General features: G+C 42.1%; 3 protein-coding genes and 1 non-coding gene across 4 annotated transcripts; 3 read left to right on the top strand and 1 right to left on the bottom strand.

Annotated features, from left to right (window-relative positions):
* Positions 1 to 2,084: 2,084 nt before the first annotated feature.
* On the top strand, positions 2,085 to 13,144 carry fanci (FA complementation group I). The gene is made up of 38 exons (XM_061077056.1): positions 2,085 to 2,134; positions 2,239 to 2,341; positions 2,439 to 2,511; positions 3,891 to 4,021; positions 4,494 to 4,647; positions 4,768 to 4,825; positions 4,906 to 4,947; positions 5,104 to 5,227; positions 5,309 to 5,394; positions 5,499 to 5,631; positions 5,728 to 5,805; positions 5,904 to 6,040; positions 6,132 to 6,312; positions 6,407 to 6,494; positions 6,601 to 6,731; positions 6,820 to 6,890; positions 7,032 to 7,146; positions 7,246 to 7,368; positions 7,500 to 7,568; positions 7,677 to 7,778; positions 7,886 to 8,071; positions 8,453 to 8,574; positions 8,658 to 8,819; positions 9,048 to 9,227; positions 9,314 to 9,480; positions 9,578 to 9,654; positions 9,761 to 9,877; positions 9,955 to 10,006; positions 10,088 to 10,215; positions 10,597 to 10,662; positions 10,751 to 10,847; positions 10,965 to 11,149; positions 11,237 to 11,293; positions 11,374 to 11,433; positions 11,968 to 12,036; positions 12,139 to 12,234; positions 12,363 to 12,464; positions 12,586 to 13,144. Exons 2-38 carry the CDS (start codon positions 2,249 to 2,251, stop codon positions 12,646 to 12,648), a joined length of 3,975 nt encoding a protein of 1,324 aa, XP_060933039.1. The 5' UTR covers positions 2,085 to 2,134; positions 2,239 to 2,248; the 3' UTR covers positions 12,649 to 13,144.
* Positions 12,037 to 21,814, bottom strand: polg (polymerase (DNA directed), gamma). The gene is made up of 23 exons (XM_061077057.1): positions 21,745 to 21,814; positions 20,586 to 21,183; positions 20,274 to 20,469; positions 19,372 to 19,539; positions 19,126 to 19,272; positions 18,905 to 18,984; positions 18,611 to 18,793; positions 18,276 to 18,418; positions 18,027 to 18,150; positions 17,686 to 17,919; positions 17,465 to 17,582; positions 17,250 to 17,321; positions 16,976 to 17,089; positions 16,724 to 16,884; positions 16,571 to 16,624; positions 16,345 to 16,462; positions 16,091 to 16,226; positions 15,683 to 15,929; positions 14,829 to 14,951; positions 14,560 to 14,728; positions 13,997 to 14,205; positions 13,747 to 13,907; positions 12,037 to 12,838 (listed from the first exon to the last, which is right to left on the bottom strand). Exons 2-23 carry the CDS (start codon positions 21,155 to 21,157, stop codon positions 12,774 to 12,776), a joined length of 3,594 nt encoding a protein of 1,197 aa, XP_060933040.1. The 5' UTR covers positions 21,158 to 21,183; positions 21,745 to 21,814; the 3' UTR covers positions 12,037 to 12,773.
* Positions 21,793 to 25,155, top strand: LOC133009132 (Golgi apparatus membrane protein TVP23 homolog A-like). The gene is made up of 7 exons (XM_061076541.1): positions 21,793 to 21,906; positions 22,511 to 22,584; positions 24,204 to 24,348; positions 24,454 to 24,543; positions 24,704 to 24,832; positions 24,918 to 25,046; positions 25,129 to 25,155. Exons 1-7 carry the CDS (start codon positions 21,793 to 21,795, stop codon positions 25,153 to 25,155), a joined length of 708 nt encoding a protein of 235 aa, XP_060932524.1.
* trnar-ucg (transfer RNA arginine (anticodon UCG)) lies at positions 22,082 to 22,154 on the top strand. The gene has a single exon. It is a non-coding gene; the product is annotated as a tRNA-Arg (tRNA).
* Positions 25,156 to 25,414: the final 259 nt, after the last annotated feature.

The following is a 25,414-nucleotide window of genomic DNA, read 5'->3' as shown; positions in this document are numbered from 1 at the left end:
GTTGAAGATCCACCAGAGGGTAATGGAATAGTTGAAGTCTACATCAATGGCGATTGGCTTTCATGACCAGGATTCGGTTCGACTCACATGTGGCAGCGGTCTAATAGTTTCAGACACATTCAGAAGTCTCTCCAGCTGTTAGTGCCAGATGATCCAGATGTGGTCAGCAGCTTCCATCATCACAAACAGTCGCTTCATGTGACTCTTTAGAGGAAAAGATTTCTCATCTCTCTCAAGATGTAAGATTTTCTTTTTTCTCCCTGCGTTTGGCCACATGACGATGAAAGGGGAGTGACGTGATTTGTAAATAGGGTAAATCCAGTACAAATATAATTTGTATATAATTAAAGTAAAATAAGTTCAAACAAATATCGGTGGGGAAAAGGTGAGTGACGACAGACAGTAGACTTTTCTATCTCACATTAAATGACTGGTGAACTGTTATGCTAATACAGTTATTCTCAGGAACCAATACCTGGTGTTATTTAATCAAGTTGTACAGTTGTATGAAAGCCCATTTCCGCTACTGGCATGAAGAGGAAAAAAATGTGTATCTCATGATTATGACTTAGTATCTCATTATTATGAGATTGTATATCATAATTATGACTTAGCATCTCATTATTATGAGATAGTATCTCATTATTATGACTTAATATCTCATAATTATGACATAGCATCTCATAATTATGAGATTGTATATCATAATTATGACTTAGTATGTCATTATAATGAGATCGTATATCATAATTCTGACTTAATATCTCATTTTTATGAGATATAAAAATTGTTTTTCTTCATGCCAGTGCCGGAAATGGGCTTCCATACAATTGTGACCTGAAAAAATCAAATCAAATCCAAACCAGCCCGTTGAAGATCCACCAGAGGGTAATGGAATAGTTGAAGTCTACATCAATGGCGATTGGCTTTCATGACCAGGATTCGGTTCGACTCACATGTGGCAGCGGTCTAATAGTTTCAGACACATTCAGAAGTCTCTCCAGCTGTTAGTGCCAGATGATCCAGATGTGGTCAGCAGCTTCCATCATCACAAACAGTCGCTTCATGTGACTCTTTAGAGGAAAAGATTTCTCATCTCTCTCAAGATGTAAGATTTTCTTTTTTCTCCCTGCGTTTGGCCACATGACGATGAAAGGGGAGTGACGTGATTTGTAAATAGGGTAAATCCAGTACAAATATAATTTGTATATAATTAAAGTAAAATAAGTTCAAACAAATATCGGTGGGGAAAAGGTGAGTGACGACAGACAGTAGACTTTTCTATCTCACATTAAATGACTGGTGAACTGTTATGCTAATACAGTTATTCTCAGGAACCAATACCTGGTGTTATTTAATCAAGTTGTACAGTTGTATGAAAGCCCATTTCCGCTACTGGCATGAAGAGGAAAAAAATGTGTATCTCATGATTATGACTTAGTATCTCATTATTATGAGATTGTATATCATAATTATGACTTAGCATCTCATTATTATGAGATAGTATCTCATTATTATGACTTAATATCTCATAATTATGACATAGCATCTCATAATTATGAGATTGTATATCATAATTATGACTTAGTATGTCATTATAATGAGATCGTATATCATAATTCTGACTTAATATCTCATTTTTATGAGATATAAAAATTGTTTTTCTTCATGCCAGTGCCGGAAATGGGCTTCCATACAATTGTGACCTGAAAAAATCAAATCAAATCCAAACCAGTGATTTCCATGCGCCTGCTGCTGGATGATCTGAATAAGCAAACCAAAGTCGCGTATAAGCAGCGAACATGGCAACCCAGAAAATAAATACACACTTGATGTGCGCAGTTAACGGGATGACAACATGTCTTGGTTGTGATGGATTATTAAAGTCCCATGAGAACATATATCATGGTACTGCATGTATTATAACACACAGTGGAAGGTAACTGGAGTGTAAACACTGTGGTTGCGGGATACTTTCGGACGGATGTGGCAACCGGGAAGCAAACCCGGAAGTGACTGCCTGGCGGGAACTTCGGTAAATATTATGAAAGCGTCAGAAAGCGAAGCCACGATTCAGACTAGTTCACCGAAGTTAAACCAGAGTTAGTTCTGCAGGAACCGCAGACAAGTGGAGGTGAACGTTTCCTTTGTGCTTCCGGTTTAACAAACAACCACGTAGTGACAAGCTTAGTGTGACAACAAGCGGTGTTTACTGTCTGTCTGTCCTCTATGTCTCAGGTCGACCGCCATGAAGGCTTTCGTGGACAGAATAGTCTCCCTGTCAGATGGAGGCAGTGCCGCTGAACTTGAGAAGTACCTGTCCTCCCTCAAAGATGACCAGGTAGCTGATGTCCATGCCTACGTTTCTAAATCCCATCCTGCAATGTGCAAAAAAAACCACATTGGAAACACTGACATCTGTGCTATCTGCTTTCTAGTTAATCAAAGTGATCACCAGCAGCGCATTGAAGGGGAAGATGGTCGGGGCCATAGTTAAAGGTATATTTGAAGGTGAGTGTACATCTACATCATATTTAAAGGTATATTTGAAGGTGAGAGTACATCTTCATCATAGTTAAAGGTATATTTGAAGGTGAGTGTACATCTTCATCATAGTTAAAGGTATAAATTGAAGGTGAGTGTACATCTACATCATAGTTAAAGGTGTATTTGAAGGTGAGTGTTCATCCACATCATAGTTAAAGGTGTATTTGAATGTGAGAGTACATCTTCATCATAGTTAAAGGTATATTTGAAGGTGAGAGTACATCTTCATCATAGTTTAAGGTGTATTTGAAGGTGAGTGTACATCTACATCATAGTTAAAGTTATATTTGAAGTTGAGTGTTCATCTTCATCATAGTTAAAGGTATAAATTGAAGGTGAGTGTAGATCTTCATCATAGTTAAAGGTATATTTGAAGGTGAGTGTACATCTACATCATAGTTAAAGGTATATTTGAAGGTGAGAGTACATCTTCATCATAGTTAAAGGTATATTTGAAGGTGAGTGTACATCTTCATCATAGTTAAAGGTGTATTTGAAGGTGAGTGTTCATCTTCATCATAGTTAAAGTTATATTTGAAGGTGAGTGTACATCTACATCATATTTAAAGTTATATTTGAAGGTGAGTGTACATCTTCATCATAGTTAAAGGTATATTTGAAGGTGAGTGTACATCTACATCATAGTTAAAGGTATATTTGAAGGTGAGTGTACATCTACATCATATGTAAAGGTGTATTTGAATGTGAGAGTACATCTACATCATAGTTAAAGTTATATTTGAAGGTGAGTGTACATCTTCATCATAGTTAAAGGTATAAATTGAAGGTGAGTGTAGATCTTCATCATAGTTAAAGGTATATTTGAAGGTGAGTGTACATCTACATCATAGTTAAAGGTATATTTGAAGGTGAGAGTACATCTTCATCATAGTTAAAGTTATATTTGAAGGTGAGTGTACATCTTCATCATAGTTAAAGGTGTATTTGAAGGTGAGTGTTCATCTTCATCATAGCTAAAGTTATATTTGAAGGTGAGTGTACATCTACATCATAGTTAAAGGTGTATTTGAAGGTGAGAGTACATCTTCATCACAGTTAAAGGTATATTTGAAGGTGAGTGTACATCTTCATCACAGTTAAAGGTATATTTGAAGGTGAGAGTACATCTTCATCATAGTTAAAGAGCATTAGAGATGTTAGAATGAGTGAATTGGTTTTGTTTGTGATACACACTTGGTGCATTTAATACATCTTCTAACAGTCTCAGGCCCTTTCACCTCTCCCACCAGTGTCAGTCAAATAAGTGCAAATAATGCAATAAAATAGATGTTATATAAAAAAAAAAATACCCACATCCCAAAGTGCATGCTCTGTTTCTTTAGGCTCTCCTTCCAGTTCCACTGAGGGATCAAACCGCAAACTTCTTGTTTATCAGCACTGCATCCCCCTGTGTGAGTCCGGGGACCTTCAGACCGAGGTGGCGGCTGATATCATTGGACTGCTGATGCTTGAGGTAAATAAAATAACACACACACACACACACAAAATAACAAAAGGCCTGATTATGATACAAGGCAGATTATTTATTTATCCAGAAAACCAGTCCAAGTAGCGTCTCTTCATAATAATCATGGTTCCTCAGTTATAGGGCAGCAACATGTTAGGATAAAGATTAAAGAAGCTTAGACACATCTCTTAATTAATACAAATTGAACTGCAATACCCATTAACTATATATGTACAATCCTATTACACTGTATATTCTGTTCACATAGTGTTTATTCTGTTTATAATGTATATATTATTCATATTTTTGGTATTTTCTCATTTTTATATTTTTATAGTTTTACTGTCCCCTTTGCTGCTGTTACGTGACCACATTCTCTAGGATGTGTTTACCTTTCCTTTGTAATGACTGCACACCATATATGCCATAAACTGGTACTTTATAATTCCTGTTTTGTCTTTTTAAATGTTACACACAGACTCATACACTGTCCGGACCCTCCCTTGCACAACTGGCGGCTCTTTTTGTTGAAGCCATTAAGGTGGGAAAAATGGGTAGTGGGAAATCGCTGGAGCTTTTTCCTACAGTGCTGACTGCCCTTGCAGCCTGTGATTCCTTGTCTTTTGGCAAAGGTACATGCAAGTTTGCCCTAGTAACTTTGGTATTTAGTGTATAATAATTGTGGTTGTGTCATTTGTATGGTGAAAATGATAAACGACAATAAGTCTCTTGTGGTTCCTTGTTAATTTTAGGTGAACTCAGTGGTGAGGAATACAAGAAGCAGCTGATCAACAGTCTATGCTCAAGCAGGTACACGTCTGAGTTTTTAGGCAGTGATTTGCTGTTGATGTTCGTGTCCTTTTCAACTCAAACACTTTCCTTTCATGCAGATGGGACCCACAGTGTGTTATCCACCTGACAACCATGTTCAGGTAACACCGCTGACTGCTGTATTGCTTTATCATTATCTTCTCTTGATTACACAAATATATCACAGTGGTACATAAGTTCTTATTGTTATCTTGTGCCTCCTCTTGGAGAGACATTGGAACTAGTCGGCTGTGTTTTTGTTTTTGTGCTCATTGTAGGGATGTGCCCCTGTCACCAGAGGAGCTGCAGTTCCTGGTGGAGAAAGTACTGCGAATGTTCACTAAACTGGATCTGCAGGAGATTCCACCGCTGGTTTACCAGCTGCTGCTTCTGTCTGCAAAGGTGTGCATGTGTGTACAGCATGTTCATTTTCCATATTCTCTTTTGTTTTGAAGATCTAAATGCCTGCCATGTGTGTGTTAGGGTGGTAAGAAACAGATCCTGGATGGAATCATCGGATATTTTAAGGAGCAAGACATTCACCAGGAGAAAGAGCAAAAACATGGAGAGTGAGTAGCTAATACACTGACAAGTGACAAATTCCACATTTATTCAGAAGCAAACATCCTAATCTCCATTTACAGATTGTTAATTTTCACTGTTTGTTCCTCAGGAGCCTGGATCTAGAGGTTCTGTCCATTCCTCAGGACCAGTTACGACACGTGGAGGGCACCGCCATCCTCCACATCGTCTTTTCTATACGACTGGACCATGACCTCGGGAGAGAATTCCTCAAAAGCTTTAAGGTTATTTTGGACTTTATGTATCTGAAATGAATTAATATACTTTTTTTAATAAACCCTGTTGAACATGCCAACAAATCTTAAATTGCCTTTCTGCAGACGTCATATGGCGAGCTGTGTCCTTTCAGTGCTGCACTGATGCTCTCAGTCGCACGTATCCAACGCTACGAAGAGCAGGTGAGAATATTGGTTTCCCCCTATACTTGTTTGATCCATATTAGATTTTATCTCTTCTGTCCACTCATATTTCTTTCTCCCTTCACTGGTTTGTGTAGGTGTTTGACCTTTTGAAGGGGGCGATCATCAAGAGCTTCAAGGACGAGCAGCTGCAGCAGGGGTCAAAGTTCCTGCAGGACGTCCTGCCTGGACACTGCAGTGTAGCTCGAATGATACTGGACACAGTCAAGAACAGGTCAGAACACCAAGGCATCTTTTAATCCGATCAACATATCACATATATAATGATAGACATTTTAAGAAAATCCTCTCTTCCACATGTGCAGCGTGTTTGGGTGGGATCATGTGACCCAGGGTTTGGTGCAGCTGGGGTTTTTCCTCATGGACACATTTGGACCCAAACCCGGTCCATTTGGGAAGATTTCAGAGGGGTCTTCTACCGTAGCCAGGACCCCAAATCAGCAGGCATGCAAACTGGGAGGTCAGGTGCTTCTCCAAGGCTTCAAGGTAACTTTGTCTTTTTTTATTGCATTATCACAATGCAAATGATGTTTCACGTGTATAATATGCTCACTGGAGGATGTGTTTTCTTTTTTGAAAGATGCACGAGCCTATCAGAGGTGAGATACTGGAGCAGGTTTTAAATCGACTGGTCACAAAGACAGCCTCGCCTGTCAATCATTACTTAGGTAATACAACCTTCAAATGTTGGTCCCAGATTTCAGATGTGCACAAGTGTCTAGTATTTCTGGTTAATGATGAGATTGTATTTATCATGTTTCTTTATATCATCAGATCTTTTCTCTGACATCGTGATCTCTGCTCCCATGATCCTCCTGGAGTCGTCGTCCAAGGTGACAGAGACATTCGACCACCTGTCATACCTGCCCTTAGCCACAGTTCAGGGTCTACTAAAAGCTGTTCAGGTGCCTAAAACACACTCATACAAAATGTTATATTTTATAGAAGCTTCTGTCTCTTTATTCAACGCTCTTTTTCTCTGTGTACTCGCAGCCGCTGCTCAAGGTCAGCATGTCCTTGAAAGACTCTTTGATTCTAGTTCTGCGCAAGGCCATGTTCTCCAGGTGTGTAGTAATGTGTTCTTAATCAAATGAGGTTTATCAGTAAATTTTATAATTCATGCTTTGGTTAATGCATTTGAATGCTTAACGGAGTTTAACCCCTGAAGATAACTTCCTCCTCTGTAAACGAATTGTCTCTACCAGCCAGCTGGACGGCAGGAAGTCTGCAGTCACTGGCTTCTTGTTGCTGCTCAAGAACTTCAAGGTGTTGGGCAGCTTGTCGTCGAGCCAGTGTAGCCAGGCGATCTCCTCCAGCCAGGTACAGACTGCTCATGTGGACTTTACGTATACGCACGTGAGAAAATATTTCCAATTTTATAAACAGTCCATCAAATATTCTGTATCTTCCCTTGAATAGGTCCAAGTGGATGTTCATTCACGTTACAACTCAGCTGCCAACGAAGCGTTCTGTCTGGAGATCCTCAGCAGCCTGCGGCGCTGCCTGGGCCAGCAGGCGGATGTGCGGCTTATGCTTTATGAGGTCAGAGATCACTTTTCTGTACCACCACATATAAGTCACAAAAAAACATTTTCCCACAGTATCTTTTTATACACATCTTACAACTGCAAAAGCTTCAACAACTTTTAAAGACAAATCCTCGCTTATTTCAGGGATTCTACGATGTTCTCCGTCGCAACTCTCAGCTTGCAAGCTCCATCATGCAGACACTGTTCTCACAGGTAAGTGTGTATATTCAGTTCTTATTAAGTGCAGTCTGTGAGATATAATAGCCTATTTGTAATCTTATCGACATGAATGTGGGGGCTGTCATGTCTGTGTATCCTTAGCTGGGGCGGTGCTATGAGTCAGAACAAGACCTCCTGCCCCCGGTGAAGCTGGAGCCATGCATCACAGCTCATGGAGACCAGGTCTTCCTCCAGGAGCCACTGGTAATCTGTCCGCACTGCAGCATTAATGCAATTCGGTGCTACTGGTGCACTGTGAAGATGTCGTTGTGTTAATGTCTTTTCTATAAATAGCGTGTGTTCCTTCTCAGGGCCATCTGGTGAGCTGCACTGTACACTGCCTGCTGTGTCTGCAGAGCATGCGTCGATCAGCCAATCCCCACGCTGATGACAGCGATGAAGAGGAGGAGGAGGAAGGATACCTGTCTGAACTACAGACGATCCTCGAGAGCATGACGAAACGCATGATCAAGAGCGAACTGGAGGACTTTGAACTGGTGTGTTTTCTGAACACCGTATTAAAAATGGATGTACACTGGATGCTTTTCAAAATTTTAGATTCCAACAATATCTGGTCTAGATCTGTCAAACTTTTCCAGCATCAGCATGAGTAACACTGATCTTATTGAATGTGTTTTAGTGACCAAATCTTTAAGATTAGAATCACTAAGAGTCTGTAATTCTAATGAAATGATCTGTCTGGCTGAAGAAAATACAGAAATCCTTGTATGAGATGTGATCTCAGGAAGCAAGTGAGCATCTGTCCTCTGTCTCTTAGGAATTCATTAATCCACATTCTCCTTTTCCAGTGTTCCTCACTTCTGTACTTGTCCCTGGAAGCATCATCTGATATCGTATTCCCTCTCTATGTTGATTAGGACAAGTCGGCAGAGTTCTCCATCGGTTCCAGTGTGGGGGTGAAGAATAACATCTATGCAGTGCTGGTGATGGGAGTGTATGAAGTTCTCATGGAGTACAACTTCATCAAAGCCAACTACAGGTAACCACCCCCCTTTGTCTGCCGCTGATACTGTGTAGCGTATTCACACAGAATATCTTAATATTTGCCTCTCTGTGTCGCAGTAAAAGTCACTTTGAGGAACTCTTGCAGCTGTTTGACCGCTACCACAAGCTTTCTGAGATTTTGAAGGAGAAATCTGGAAAAGTTCGAGTGCCCTCACACAAGACCCCCCGAAGTTTACTCTCTCTGGGATTCGTATCAACTCTCCTCACTGTGCTTTTCAGGTAAATGCTCTTATCATATTTGTTTTGATTGTTGCTCTGACATCAAAAGCACTCAGCAAACTTGAAGAGCAAAAAGTTACAAATACTAAAAGTCATAAAACTAATTTCCAAAAATATGTTAAATGTACATTTAAGCAAGATTAGTGCTAATAATGCCAAGACATTAGAAAATTAAAAGTTACTGGAGTGCTGCTGAAACAGATCTTACAGATATTGATTTTCTTTCAGAGACAGTACTCAGAGCCGAGAGGAGGCTCTCTCAGTGCTGCGCTCTAGTGGAGAATTTCTGCGCTATGCGGCATGTGTAGCCTTGCAGAAGATCCAGCAGTTGGAGGAAACTGGCCACACAGACGGCCCAGATGGACAGAACACGGACCGGACTTTCCGCTTCCTCTGTGACATGACAAGGTTGGAATGGCTTGTCATAAAAGCAAGATTTACTTTATGTTCCTGGTTTTGTTTAATTGATCAGATCTGTCTAAATGTCTCCTCAGCGTGCTGATGTGGCGTTACACCAACATCCCCAGCGTGGTGGAGGAGGCGGGGAAGAAGGAGAAGCGCTGCAGCCTGTCTCTTCTGTGTCTGGAAGGGCTGCTCAGGATCTTCACAACCTGCCAGCAGCGCTACCCACACAAGATGGCCCAGCTCCTCACCAACATGGGTCAGGATCTTACCGTTTTCAATTGTGAAATTTACGCATTTCAAGTTTTACACCTGAATATAATGCAGGAATTCATCATATTTTGTGTTTCTTGCAGAAATTGCAGAAGACGATCAACAGCAAGACGATGGCGACGTTACAGAGATGAACTTCTTTTACATCCGACAGTTTCAGGTGCGATTGTGCTGTAATTCTTCGGGATGTATTTGCTATTTCTCCATCATTTTAAAGGTCGATTTAAACCTCATTATCATCAATAAACTTTCTTTCCCATCACCAGAGAGCGCTGTTCACTCAGTTAAGCGGAGGAGAGGAGGACTTCAACAGCAAAGAGGCTCAGCTGCTGGTCAGCATCTTGAGCGTGCTCTCCCACCAGCTGAAACCCTCCTCCCAACAGGTTGGTGAACTCTCATGTGCTCTTTGTAGAACAAATGCAGCAGCACCAGTTTCACTAAAACACATTTGCATCAACAGTTTGTTCAGATGATCACGTGGACTGTGAAAATCTGCAAGGAGACCAGTTTCGGTGAGTTGCGTGAGAACTCTGTGTCAGTTTTATGCACATGGAGGTTTTTTTCTGATGTGTGGTTCTTCTTTCCTTATTTAGAGGATGCTGCTTTCTCCAAGGGGCTGCTCTCTCTTCTCTTCAACCTACATGTTCTCTATAAGAGTCCTGTGAGCCTGTTGCTTGAGCTCTGCCAAGACATCCACAGCCAGCTGGGCGATATCGATCAGGTGACGCAAAATTAGTGCGATGATACCTTCAACTTCATGCATATGTAATTGATTACATTGTACAGCAATATATTTAAATTTAAAGATCGCAGCATTCGTGTCTGGGATATTTTGGCCTCATTTCTGGAGAGTGGGAGGAAGTGGAGACACGTCGTCCATCTTTATTTAATGCAAACATATGGTTATAAGGGAAAAGTGCCACATTTCAGAATATTGTTAAATATTTTTTTAAATCAACTTATAGTTTTCTTCTGTAAGCAGTCATCATTTGGTCTTTAACACGCATATTTATACTTTGAACAGTAAATTAATGCGGTAAACAAACAATTCAGGCCGAATTAACTTGTCACCTGTCTTTACCTTTTCCTTCTCTATGATCAGGACGTGGAGGTAGAGAAACAGTCTCATTATGCCATCGTCAACATAAAGACTGCGACAACAGCAGCGGTAAGTGACCTTCTCCTGCAACACCGATCTTGCAGAGTCATTGTGACGTAGTGTTGCTCTCATTCATCATGTTAATGTATGTCCCCAGCTGCTGGTCCTGTCTCAGGTGGACAGGGTGCTCGATGAGGTGGAGTGGCTGATCACCAGAAGGAAGAGCCAGACGACCTCTGACAAATCAGACTCCGGTAAGATTCCTCTCCCAGTGACCCTCACTTGTAATAATGGTTAGAGTTAAATGGAGATGAGGGAAGAAATGCATCTCTGTCAGTTACATATTACAACACTAATGCTTTGTTGTGTAGGTGAAGCCACCCAGACTGAAGGTCAGCAGGATCCGATAGAGAAAGCGGTGACGCTGCAGCTCGGGACTCTTCTGACCGCATTGAACGAGCTGGTCCAGACGGCTCTGCTCTCTGGCACCTGCACCATCACACTGCTGAGAGAAATGCGTCGCACGTACACCATCCTCACCACCCTGGTCAAATATGTGCGTATTTGTCCACTCTGTGATTCTCAGTGTGTGTGCAGTTTACCGAAATGTGACATTTACCTCGTCTCCATCTATTTGTTTCAGTACATTCAGGTTTGCACCACCCAGCATGGTTTGCTCCCTGCGCGCTTCGAGAAGCTGGTGAGTCCTGGTTTATTGTGTCATGGTTTGAATCTTCTAGTATTTCTGACATCAAGCTAATCTTAATGTTTTCTGTGCAGGTCAAACTGTCGGGCTCACACCTAACACCACAGTGCTACTCTTTCATCACATATGTGCAGGTACTACAGCTGGATTCAGACCAATGTCCTGTTCAGACCTGAGGTTGAGATTCACCCTGGGAGATCTGATCACAAGAGGACAGCCCTGTTCACACATGGCATTAAAATGGGTCTCATAATCATCTACTATGTGTTCGCTAAAACCAAATTATGTTTTTACCCAGTCTGAGGAAACAGATGAGTCCTTTGTCAGTGTATTTGTGTGTTTCTGCACAGCTCTATGGAGTAAGCTTTAACCATTTAAAAAAAATTGAAATCACTATGTGATGGTCAGTGCGGAACTAGATCAGAGGACGTCAGCTGAGTAGGTTTTTCGTCCTTAGATGTATTTGTGTTCCACTCATCCCTAACCACCTTCAAACGTTGTCTGAGTGACCACATGTGATCGGATCACTCAGGACAGATATTAATCTCAAGTCTGAACAGGATCAAAAGGTTGCTCATAATGATCTGACTGCCTGTGATGTCTTCCTGTTATCGATTTGACATTTTTTACCTTGTGTTGATGTAAACATATTGTGTTTTCCCTGTTAGAGCGGTGAAGTTATTGGTGGAGATGACAAGAAGAAAAAGAAAAGGAATGAAACCAACGTCGCTGGTTCTGTAAGGACATTTATCTCCTATAACTGGGGAGCTGATGAGATTGTGATTGAGTTTAACAACAATAAATTTACATGTAAAGATCTTTTTATTTTCCTTTGGCAGGCAAAACTTCTGCGAGAGACCAAGGCCATCCCTGATTTGATCTTCAGCATCGAACAGTACGAGAAATATCTCATCACACTCTCAAAGAAATCAAAGGTCCGTTGAGCTGAAATACTCAAAATACAAAAAGTAAAAACTGAGAAAATTAGAACTGTCGGTGCAGTTCCATCAGTCGGGTCACGTGTGTACAGTGTTTCACTAACGTCTGTGGGTTTGATGTCCAGGTAAATCTGATGCAGTACATGAAGCTGAGCACCTCCAGAGATTTCCGCATCATTGCTACTACTGTGGACGCAGCGCTGCAGGAGCAGGACGACACCCAGGAGGCAAGTTCCCTCTCACACTGGAAGCACCGAAAGACGTTTCTCCACATGCAATATTCTGCAATTAACTTGAACATAAGCAGCCTTTTGTTCGGTAAGTTGACTGTGTCTGTTCTTCTTTCAGCCCACGGAGTCACAGGACACAGAGGAGACACCAGAACCCAAACAGAAGAAGAGAAAACAGTGAGCCGGCCCCTCAGAAGCTCCTCGGTTGGACACACTCGTCTCCACGTTCCTCACTGAGCTGGAGTTTAACCTGCTGAAGAACGGTTGTGAGCAGCTGCTCTGAACAGGAGTGAGGTCCACAAAGTGCTACCTGTCTTTGTTCAGGGAGCCTTTAGTGATGTTGAGGATTTCATAGATGTCCAAGGCTTCACCTGTGGAAAGACAACATGTTGGTGTTCATGTGATTCAAAAGAATTCTGTATGTTGTTTATTTATTTGATGCTATTGTGAGATTTGACTTCCTGTCTAGTTTCATGGTGAATAAGCTGCTCTGTTGTTAAGATACAGTTCACAATCGGTTCAGAACAGTTTTAACTATATGATACTTCACTTCATCTGTGCTTTGGCTACACTAACAGAGGATCTATAGTTTCCCATACACATGACTGTATCCTAAAGAGACTTCCAGCCAAACTTTATAATGTGCTGATTTAAAATAAATACTATTTTCTTCCTAATTCTCTTAATTTAATTTTATAGTCAGTTTTTCAGTGTGTCTTACATAGACTGTACCAAGCATTGCAGGAATCCCAGATAAAAAACACTGGCAGTTGTTATGCACAGGTTGTTCCCTTAAGCTTTAAGTGTATATGATACGGAAATACTTTGAAAAAACCTTTTTAACTTTGCATGATGTCATTCTCTTCAATGTTACTATCATATGATGGGAAATCATCTTCTGAACACTGAAGCCTTAGATTGTCTCTTATTTTGCAGAGATATTATTGTTGATCCTTATGACGGATCAGGAGATAACCTCCCGATTAATATTACAATCCTACTATAGAGTTATTGTGTACCTCAACAATGGACACAGAGCAGCGGCTAAGAACAATACTCTATTTACCTGCAGCTTTCAGTCCAAACCCGATTCAAGTCGGATGTTTTCCACAATTACAGGCACGTAGATGGTGCAAATCTAAGTTGTCAACACAAGAAAACTCCCAAACCCGGATGTGGACATACTTGGGCATTTAGTAATTCTATGGGCTAATTGTCCATGCCTCAGACTACAGGAATAAAAAGAAGATAGAGATGGATGACGGTGTGAAGAACTCACCGGGTGGCAGACCGTATCTGCGTTCCAGACCTGTGGGGTTAGAGGGGGTGTCACAGTCCATGTTGACCTCCTTCCTCAGACACTGGTCAATGTCAACAGCGCTGAAGAAAGCTACTGACTGGGGAAGGTCCTGCATACCCAGCGCGTGAGCAAACGCACTCCTGGAAAACAAACGCACATGTTCAGAAAAGCTGTCAGGTTATTTGCCCCCTTTCTACAGAGAAGAATAAATACAACTCTGTGAGCTGACCTGGTGAGCAGGTTGGTGATCTGCAGTGCCAGTGCTGCTCGGTACCGGTCTTCACTGCGGACCAGGTACCGCACCTCGTCGTGGATGCTGATGCAGAAGCGGCCGTCGATGTTGTACTCCTCAAAGAGCCACTTCATGGCCACCAGCATCAGGTGCAGGTAGTCCACTGCTGAGCTCTGGACCACCCAGTTCACTCTGCTGGTGATGAACTGATAGAAGAAAGAGTCGTGGCAGCAACAGCACAAAGTCGTGGGATTGTTTTGTCATTCAGGCCACAAATGTTTCCAGGAAGAACAGACCTCACATTATGTATTTCATGAAAAAATACACAAGACATATATGAATATAATGAAAAGCTTTGGTGTAGATTTCTCTATAAACAATTTATACAATTAAACACTTATTGCACGTTTGAATGCTGATTGTCTTCAACGGGTTTTGCCAATTTGGTGTGGACTGTCAAAATATGGATCTCCTCATACTAATAAAGGTTTTTGAACCCGGCGTGACGTTGACCTTTGCAAAACAAGCAGGTTGATTGGATTTAAGTTGGCGTGTCTCACCTCATCCTTGACTGCCTCGGGCTCCAGAGCTCTGCTAATCCTGCAGCCGAGAACCGGAGTGGCTGGCTGTGCTGAGTGAGCTATACTCTCCAGCTTGTTGAACATGTCCGACTCAGTTCCTCCAGCCCACAGACGTTTCCCAACAATGTCCCACCTCTTCCTCCGAGTGCTGAGGGGCATGAGGAGGAGAGGAAGGGGAAAACAACGAATGTAGAATATGTTGTGGCTCTTAACAAGTTTGCCTGTGACACTCTGGCTGCTCCTCTCACCTCTTTGCGGCCAGTCGACTGATCCTGCGCAACTCCTGCAAAGTGACGCTTCCATCTTCCTCCCTCTCCACCTCTATGTCCAGTTCATTGACCAGCCACTCGCCATCCTCGGACAGACCATATCTGACAAAAAATACAAACATTCAAATAACTTACTTAGGCCATAATTGTGTCACTATAACTGTTTACATGAAAATCCATTAACAAAGTAGTAATATTTATATATATATACAAACAAACAAAATGTCCCATTTACAACAAAACTCGCCCCCTGGGAGCTGGCTGCCGTATAGCTCACAAACCCAGCCTCCTCCATGTTAGCAGATGGGACATGGATCAAACTTAAAAGTCAAGTTAAATATTGTTTTCTCACAGATTAGTTCTGACATTTCAGGTTAGTTCTCATTACACAATTTTGACAGTAAATTTTTCATTAATTACTTATTTGATGCTATAAGAACTGCTTGAAACGTCATGACATTATTGTTTCGTTTTATATTGTTTTATATATATTTATATATATATATTGTTGTTTAATGTCTGATTGTTATTTATGTGCACCAACCACACCAAGGCAATTTCCTGTATGTGCAAATATACTTGGCAATTAAAAGAATTCTGATTCTGATTCTGCTGACCGACAGCTGAAACTGACTCGCAACTGGCCGAGCGCACCAGTATCTGTGGGACCTCGATACCGCAAATTCATCCCCTGATCACTAATGTGCAGACTCTGGATGGCGGAGACTGGTCATCCAGCTTTATTACATACAGTTTATGATTTAAACAAACAACTAAACCTAGAGGTAAAAATAGAAAGATGAAAACACAATGAATTAATCAGTGATGTATACCTGCGTATTCCCTTTGTCATGGCATACATCTGCCTGGCTTTGCTGACAGCTTCTGTCTGACTGAGGCGGTGGTTGAACTGCATCAGCAGCCTCTCGGCAAAAGGTTGCCCTGCACCATAGATGCGTCCGTAGTTGAACACCTTGGCGTGCTCCCTGCTGATTCCCACAGCATCAGCGATGCGGCTGTGCAGGTCCGTGCCCTGGCTCTTCTTTCCCTGAAGGGTCATCCAGCCAAACGCTGTGCAACCTGAACCCCGGAGAGACATAAAAACAGCACCGTTAATGACAGATTTTGTTGCTGTATGTTAACACCAAGACATGAAATATAAATTGCATTTTACATATTCAGTAATGTGTTTTTTTAAACAAAAGAAGAACTAAACAAGAGTTGACGGGGACAGATCTCACCGTGCAGGCCGGCGAAGTGAGCCTCTCCGAGCACAGCAGCAATCCACAGCTCCTGAGAGTCCACGTCTGCTCCCACCAGGTGGTACCCAGGAGGCACCTGCACCATGGCCTTCAGCTCACTGCCCACCCGGTCCCGCTGTGGACACAAAATACAGTCGGCACACAGATATTCCTCTACTGACTGATAAAACACAGTTTAGTCCAAGCTTTCAGCTGAGTCCATCCCCTCAGACTCTTCCTGGAGTATCTCTTACCCGTGCGTTACTGGCCGTCAGCCACGTCGGCTCCACGGCTCGACGTGTTACCGTTCCCGCGGTGACGACCTGAGGTAATATGGCACCATACTGGCCCTCGTCATCAAACTCCTTGTGTCTATGGGAGACAGATAGTTTTTTTTTATATACAATGACCTCCCCACCCCCATCACACCACTATTTGGCAGATCAAGATCAATAGTTGTAATTGATACACCAGACAAACCTGATGACAGTACGAGGAAGCTCTCCTTTTCGCAACCACAGCACCATCTGAGAGCTGTGAGGGGAACCCAATAAATGCAACGTCATCGTTAACAGAGCTCGCCTGTGATCGCGCTAAAAGATGAATATGGTTACAATGAAATCTGACGTGTACCTGATACGTTTATGGGCATTCCTCCAGAAGGACATCATTTTGTTGATCTCCAGCGCCCGTGTAGCATTGGATCCACTCCGTCCTGCCCTGAGAGTTCCATCCTCCATCTTGGCCAGAAAGTCCTTCGAGAAAGGACTGCCGACATTGTTTTGGTTGCCGTCCTGAAACCAAAATGTTCTGTGAGATTATGAAAGTAGCTCGGTGGAGTGACTATGAGCCAGTGCAAGTTAAAAAACGGAAACTTCACTTTACCTTGTGAGGCAATTTGAAAAACCAGCACCCTGGGATATCTACATCATTGTGGGGCCCGTTTCCATGGTGATAATCGCACCGACTATTCTCTGGGACGTAATGTGGTTCCTGGGACTGTGGTTGACACAGAATATCAAGTATGTCACACGACAATGTTAAAGAAGGTAGTGCAGTTCCAACTGAACAAAACAAAAGGAGTGGCTACAAATAATTAACAGGACATCATAGTGTTATGCATTAAGCACCTGTACATAAGACAGATCAAGTCACTCACTGTGTTTTTGGTCCTTGTCGTTCTGACTCCATCTTCGTCCATCAAACTTTCCAGGGAACTTAACTCCTCCACCTTAAGAAGAGGTTAAGAAATAGTTCTCCGTCATGACACATATTCTATCATTTCTGAGCCTGTTGGCCTGAACAGTGACTGGAAATAGCATCAATACCGACTTTAGAGAATTTCAAATTTTGTGCCCCTATTTTTTTACGCACCTTTGCCCACACTGCGCTGTCCGTCATCATGAGGTCATCTGATAGGGAGGAGTCCAGACACTCAGGCTGGTCTTTGCTGTTCTGCTCACAATGGTCCCTGTAAACGCTCTCAATAGCTCTGTGGAGCAAAACAATGATTTAATTTGCACATCCTCCTTTAAATCCAAGAATAAATAATGAACAGAAACATCCAGGCGTAACAGGAGCAGTGTATGGACTACCTGTGCGGGCACACAGGCCCTGCGTCATCCTCATCTTCCTCCTGAGAGTGAAGGTTATCCCTGCGTCCCGGTACCAGATAGCCCCACCCGTGTTTCTCTGTGTAATGTAGAGGGAAACCATCCCATGTCAGACCCATCAGCTTAGGCGTCAGTCTCATCTGCAGACTGATCAGGCCGGCTCCAGGCGACCAGCTGGCCCCCTCAGACATCTTCTCACACAGCTTACGATACCATCTAAAGTAGCCGTAAAGAAGGAGATGTACCGGTTTGCTATAGGTGTCAAAACAGAAAACCCTCTAAAAAGCAGTGGATGGCTCTCTGGTGTTAGAGAGTGATCTTACCCTGGATGTCCAGGCAGATGTTGCCTTCTCTTAGGAAGTTGATTCACCGTTTCCTTCAGCCTCTCTACAGCCAGCCTGCCGGGGAAAGAGTCCTCCACCTCCTCTTCAGACGGTGGGCCTGGATCTAATCCAATCAAATCACCACATGTCTCAATTTCAACCCTTTTTGGCCATGTTGTTATAATATTTCAACTCAAAACAGCCGTCTTAAAGAAAGAGAGTTTAATATTCATGATTTGAGCTCCTTACCTTCTTCCGATTCTGCAGGAGGACTAACAACTTGTGCTTCAACAGTTTCTTTCACTTGTTTCTTCTTTCTGACTGGTACTTTCTTCAGTTTGAACTCCTGCACATCCCACTCGAGATCCCAGAGCCAGGGGTCTTCTTTATATCTTAAGTGATGATATTTAAGATATTCTTTTCAGAGGAGACTTTATATTTTACCTCTAAAGACAAATCCCATGGATTTTGGCTCTATAGATTACACAACAGTCTTTCCTGCTTTCTGATCTTACCTAGTCATACAGTAATGGACAAAATTGCATGTGCTACAAAAATGGTGGTAAACAGATTTTTCTTTTCACCTGTCGTCCTGCAGCAGCTGGCAGGCATCATCAGCTAGAGTCATCAGAGTCTTCTTCATCTCTCTCTGGAGCTCTTCGTAAACGTCTTGAGAATCTTCAATGTACCGATCCCAGTTCTGATTGACAGGAAGGTAGCTCACACCCATTTCCAGCATCCCTGCAAACGTCACTGGATGAGGACACCTTATAAAATGACAGTGGAGACCAGATTATTATGCAGAATTGTGAACAGAAAATCAGTGTGTTTTGCTTCCTTAACAAACACACAATCATTGTGTATGTGTTTGTACTGACCTCTCCATGAACAGGGGCAGCTGCTCGGAGAAGACTTGATGGGTGGCCTGAACATCCATTGCGCAATACTGCATCAACTCCTGTAGAGGTCAGCAAAGGCAAATCTATCTTCCAACCGGTGCCTCATTATGAATGCAAGTCATTTCACAGGTTCTTATAATGTGAATACATTTAGGTTATGATTACTGACAGCCTGACACGACGTGCCATGAACCTCTGACCTGGAAGCTGCTCCTGACATCCATCATGCTGCCCTTCACAAAGATCTCTCTGGCCTCCTTCTGCAGCGGCGGCCCGCCCACGTACAGTGCATGGACATCAGCAAGGTTATTAATGCTGCCAAAATTCACCCAGTCCCAGGAGCCAAGCTGAAGTGCAAACAAAAAAAAAAGGAAACAAATCAAGCAACACTGACTTTTGCTGATGTAAATACTTGAACAGAAAACTGTGGTGAGAAAAAGACAAACCATTGAACCCTGCTTTTTCTGTCCAGTTTTCTTCATATGGTCCTTGACCCCCTGAAGACCCCTCCTCTTTCCCAGCTTGTTGGCCATCCATAGTGTGCGCTGGAACCCAGTCAGTCCTGATATAGCCATGTGAAGGCTCATGGTGTCCATGAAGCGCACCTTTGAACTCTTCAGGAGAGAAAGTATTTTCTAGAGTACCCTGTACAACACTCCGCTCCACATACACTTACTTCACATCATATGTGATATGTGTTAATATAAACCATATTGATATTATATATCATTTTATACAATAATATTGCTTTTGCACACTCTGTCTACATATTCTTACACTCTTATATTATCTATTGTATAGTCAAATACTGATATTTATACCTCTACTATATATCATATTATATCATACTCTCTGTATATTCTTTGTATATATAAGTCTATATACACATATTTATACATGTGTACATGTTATTATTATTACATTTACTATTATTATTATATATACTGTTGCGGCCATTATTACTATATACTGCTATTATATTGGTATAATTACTATCATATATAAATCATATATATTATGTTATATTATATACTATATATACTGTACTATTTTTATATACTGTCTAACAATAACATTACCATCATATCATCAGTACTATTACCATCATCTTGCCACTGCACCTTATCTACCTATTTATCTTGTGTTTGTGTTTTTATTCTTTTAACCCTAATATTTATCTATCTATCTATCTAAAATGTTTTAACTTCGATGTCAGAAAAGTTACAGACTAGCTATTTAATAATGTGAAGAATTCAACAAAGATCCAACCAAGAGGAAGGGTTGAAAACGCTGTGGTGAAAAGAGTTGAAAGGATAAAAAATACCATCACCATCCTCTGAATACTAACCTTTAGTAAGTATTGCTCCTTAATGAAAGATCGGTCAAAGCTGACATGGTGGCCCACTACGAGCCGGTGCTTCCACTGGCCCCCCGGAGGATAGGCAGAGTTCATAGGTGTCTCAAGAGGTATGAGGTCAGCGAGGGTCAACTGGTTTGACCAGGAGTACCGCTCTTCAATCAGACGCTTACTGCACCAGGAATACCTGGCAAGTGAGAAATCAAGAGCAAACACAATTTCCACGTTTGAAAAATGAATAGTTAAAGCAAGGAGGTGCATTTCTCTCCTAAACACAATCATCCCATTCTCCTTCTCCCTCACCAGTTAGTGGGAGACACGGCAGTAGCCAGCGTAGGACACCGTCCCTCCGTCACGCACACCTCCACATCAAACACCAGCGCAGACTCATCGGGGAAATCCACCTTCTGACTCTCCCCCCCGGGCCCGTAGCGTGTCCAGCCAACCTCCCACTTCCATTCCTGTGGCATGGGGGGGAGCTCGGCCTGCTGCAGCTCGATGGCAGCCACGAGGTAGGGGAGACTCTGATTCTGAGCCAGGATTCGAAAGTGCTCATCGATATTTTCCCCAAACATCTGATCCAGTTTCAGCTCCACGTCGGGCAACAGTGACGTTTCTTTCCCCCACAGCTGGTGCTTCTGCAAGTGTTTCACGCCGCGCTCCACGTCCTCCTCTCCGTATTCTGGTTCCAGGCCTCGGAAGATCTGCTCATGGAGGTTCTTTGACAGCATCTGAATTTTGAGGGGATTCAGGCGGGTCTCTGTGGAGTCCTCGCCCTGGAGGGAGCCAGGCCTGGTGCAGAAGCGGGAGCGTGAGCACGTCCATCGCAGACAGACCAGAGACTGATGCAGGGGACGGCGGGACACACGCAGCATCACCTCATGAGGACGTCACACTGGAGCTGGAAGACATCGAAACAACATCAGCAATACGACAAGGCAATTCTTAGATAGGCCTGGATTTCATTAAAGGCACAAAGTGAAATAATATATTTGAAGCGAAGGGAATACATGGATCTAATGTTTATACAAATCAATAAGACATTAACTTATATTGTGATGTGTAGAATTGCTATTTCTCGATTGTTAAATGTCTTAATGATCCTGGTCTAATCCAATTATACAAAAATGATTGTGTGATGTTTATCTCTTTGTGCTATAGAGTTAAATGTATGTATGTCAATGCTTTTACTTGTCTTCAACCACTACAAAGTTAATACCCAGCTTGAACATTAACCATTAACACGACTGAAAGCAACTGTTAAGATTAACGTTACCTTAACAACTATAGTAAACCAATACAAATAGTTAGCTTTATTATTCAGCTAAATGAAGATACAACTAGCCTGCTAATGCATGTTCACCTTAATGTTTACTAACAGTGACTGATGCTAGCTGGATAGCCAAACTGAATATCTAGCTAAGTCTGTTAGCTAAACAAAAGCAAACCAAAGGCATCTCACCTTGTCTATGTGTTGTCTGGTCTAAAGTTGAAGTGAATTTATTGAAACATGTTTTTAAATCGCTGCACAGACGAGGAGCATGTTCCTTCAGCGTGGAAGCAGCAACAACACAGGCAAGACGGGGCGCTAGCGCCTCCCAGCGGAGTGGATGACTGCGACCCGGCAAAGCGATTGAGTGGGTGGAACAGTGGGGCAACACAACCACTGTAGCCTTCTTCGAATCTGGATAATATACCTTTATATATTAGATAAATAAATGAGCACATATCGTTTCTGTTATATATGATTTTGACCAATGATTGTTTCAAATTGACTTTGAACCCTGCGTATGATACACGGCCGCGTGGCCTAATGGATAAGGCATCTGACTTCGAATCAGGGGATTGCAGGTTCGAGTCCTGCCGTGGTCGACTCTTTTAAATCTCTTTTTGGTTTGTATCTTTCATCAAAACCTATATTGGTCTATTTTTTTTTACATCAATGACCTCTGCCACTACCTCTGCACTGCCCAAGAAACACTCCACCGATCCACTCACATTCCCAATGAGTGACTTCGGATCTGTTGCTACCACAAACAGTGACAGAGAAGATTGTTTGAGTCGGTCTCATTTCACTGTGACACCGAGTTTCCTGCACCTCAGAGCAGCATCATACATCTGTCAGCGCTCCTGGAACACATCTGTCTCTTGGTCCAGCTGAGCCTTGGGTTACACAGAACCCGAGACACTGAGGTTCCTCCCGGTGCTGTGTGTTGTGTCCTCGTCAGACGATGGCGGATGAGACGGAGGATGTGGAGCTGAACGAGCAGGAGAGGACGCGAGGAGGCGCAGTCATGATGAGGTGCGACGCAGGAGACGGTTCTATATATATATATAAACAGCATGGGAGAGAGTACATATACTTCGTTACTGTTGTTAAGTACTTTAGGTACATTTCACTTTTACACTCTGACATATATCAGCAAATATCTGCATTTCAATGATTTTTATGTTGGATTATTTATTCTTTATTAAACAATGACAATGCACAAAAACGCTACACTCAAAATGAGAAGAGAGGATTTATGCCAGATTTAGCTTATTTTTGCAGTCAGGTAAACAATGAAACACACCAAATACAAAAACATGTACAACACTATCAAAGTCTCCATCAAACAAACAGTTACACAGACAAATCTACGGGTACACATCAACATATAAAAACACATTCATTCAATATTTCAGAAAAATTGGAATTCAGCGCAATTAAAAGTCCATATCACGGTCAGATTCAGTTTACCCAAAATTTTAACATCACAGGAGAAATAGTGAAAGTCAGAATTCAGGATTCAGAAGAGACCAGTGGACCAGTGGTTAGTAAATATGACAATAGAAGTGTTTCCAGTTGCATCATCTGCACCATTCTGTAGTAATATGACAAAAACCTTGTGTAGCTTCAGTTATGTTCTTTAAATTTGTATTTTCAATTAGCTTTAATACTCTGCCTCAGTTACCTGTGTCTTTCAATCACCTTATACTTAAAATATCTGTGTTGTCAATATCTACATTAGCACATACTTCTAGTATATCTATCTATCTATCTATCTATATGACCTATATATCTGTATTACTATTCTATTCTATTACACAGAATAAACAGCGGGCACAGTTTATGATGAAGTGTTGCATTAGGCAATAGGCTACACACGACAAGTACCTTAGCAAGTACTGTACTTTCCCAAGAGTAATTCTGTTTCAATCTCTGTGATTTAGAAATGTAAACTTACCCAACTACTACACAAGAACTGATTTGAAAAGAAATGGACTCGGACATGACTTCAAACAATTTGTTCGGACTTTAGGAGAGAAACTTAATGGATGATGAATAATTTTGGCTAATTTTGAATTCAAGGATGGGAGGGTTTACAGCCTTTCCATTTATTTTTATGATTATGATACTTACCTTTTATTTAATTATCTTGACATGTGACATTTGACTTGAAACATATAAAATAACTTACTTTTACTCAAGTGGAAAAGTGAATGTGGTACTTTACTTAATTAAATGTCTGTCTCCACCGCTGACAAATGGCAGTCAATAGCTTTTGAATTTTGTGTTTTAAATTTGGCTCAAATCATTGGAAACTTGTTAGAATCTAATGAAACTCAGTAATAAATCATACTCATTAATATGGCTTTTTTCCGTTATATAAGTTCTGTAATTTTTCTTTCTATATGGCACAATAAAACAACAGTAAAAAGCACAGAAGATAAGTGAAAAAGATGAAATAAAGTAAGATGACGATGAATCAATAGACAGACTCAAACTGAAGTAAATGACTTGCATATATAAATGTGATTATATATTAGCACATATTATCTCTTGAATTGCTCTTTAATTTGTTTGCTGTACAACAAAGATGCGTCCCGTCTGCTGCTCCCTTCATCTTCCCTTCTTCTCTTTCATGTATCTGACTGCAGACACCCGGTGGCCTCCTTCTTCCACCTGTTCTTCCGGGTGCTTGCCATCGTGGCCTATCTGCTCTGTGACTGGATCAGCAAGAACTTTGCCTCGTGTTTCGTCCTGATCATAACTCTGCTTTCTTTTGACTTCTGGTCCGTCAAGGTATAAGCGACCAACTGTCTGTACATCAGCCATGAATCCCTCTTCCCCCCCACCCCCTGTCTCGCCCTGTTATGCACGGTCTTTGTCTGCCCTGTGTTGTGTCAGAATGTGACTGGCAGGTTGCTGGTGGGCCTGCGCTGGTGGAATCAGATCGACGAGGATGGAAGGAGCCTCTGGGTGTTTGAGGCCAAAAAAGTGAGACCCTGTCATTGTCCTGTGCCATTTGGAACTTGGAGGAGCATTTGGAGGGGGGTTGTTTAACATGGGCTGTTGCATGTGTGTGTGTGTGTGTGTGTGTGTGTCTGTGTGTGTGTTTGTGTGTGTGTGTGTGTGTGTGTGTGTGGAGTTTGTCCAGACCTCCCGGGGAAACAACACTGGGACCGAGATAGAGGAGAGGATATTCTGGCTGGGTTTAATCATCTGTCCTCTCATCTGGACGGTGTTCTTCTTCACCTGCCTGTTCTCCCTGAAGATGAAGTGGCTGGTGAGACACACGTCTCTTGCATAACATCTAACATCATTAAAACATGTGTCCCAATCGATCTTATCCTTCCGTCTTTCTCACCCAGTATCTGATCGTGGCTAGCATTTCCCTCCAAGCGGCCAACCTCTATGGTTTTCTACGCTGCAAGGCGGTGGGACAAGATGGCCGGCCTCCAGACTCCCGCTCTTTCACGGGACGGCACCTCCTGCAGCGCGTGAGTGACGGACTGAAGCGTTTGAGTTTTCTTGTTAACATGTCACTGTCATGAGCTCTCAAATAATTTTGTCCTCTTGCAGCCAGACCTCATCTTCGGGATACTATGAAGATGACCTCCTCCACTAGTGCGTGTGTGTCTGTGTGTGAGTGAGTGAGTGAGTGAGTGAGTGAGTGAGTGAGTGTGTTTGCGTGTGTGTGTGTGTGTGTGTGTGTGTGTGTGTGTGTGTGTGTGTGTGTGTGTGTGTGTGTGTGTGTGTGTGTGTGTGTGTGTGTGTGTGTGTGTGTGTGTGCTATACATTGAGCTGCCTCATCTCCAGAGTTTACACAAACTTCATCTACTTGAATGGCTTTGTGCCTTTGTTTCAT

The sequence above is a fragment of the Limanda limanda genome, chromosome 8 (genome assembly GCF_963576545.1).
Source record: "Limanda limanda chromosome 8, fLimLim1.1, whole genome shotgun sequence".
Classification (NCBI taxonomy): domain Eukaryota; kingdom Metazoa; phylum Chordata; class Actinopteri; order Pleuronectiformes; family Pleuronectidae; genus Limanda; species Limanda limanda.
Note: the sequence above shows the minus strand (reverse complement) of the source record. Positions and strands in the feature narration are given on the sequence as shown.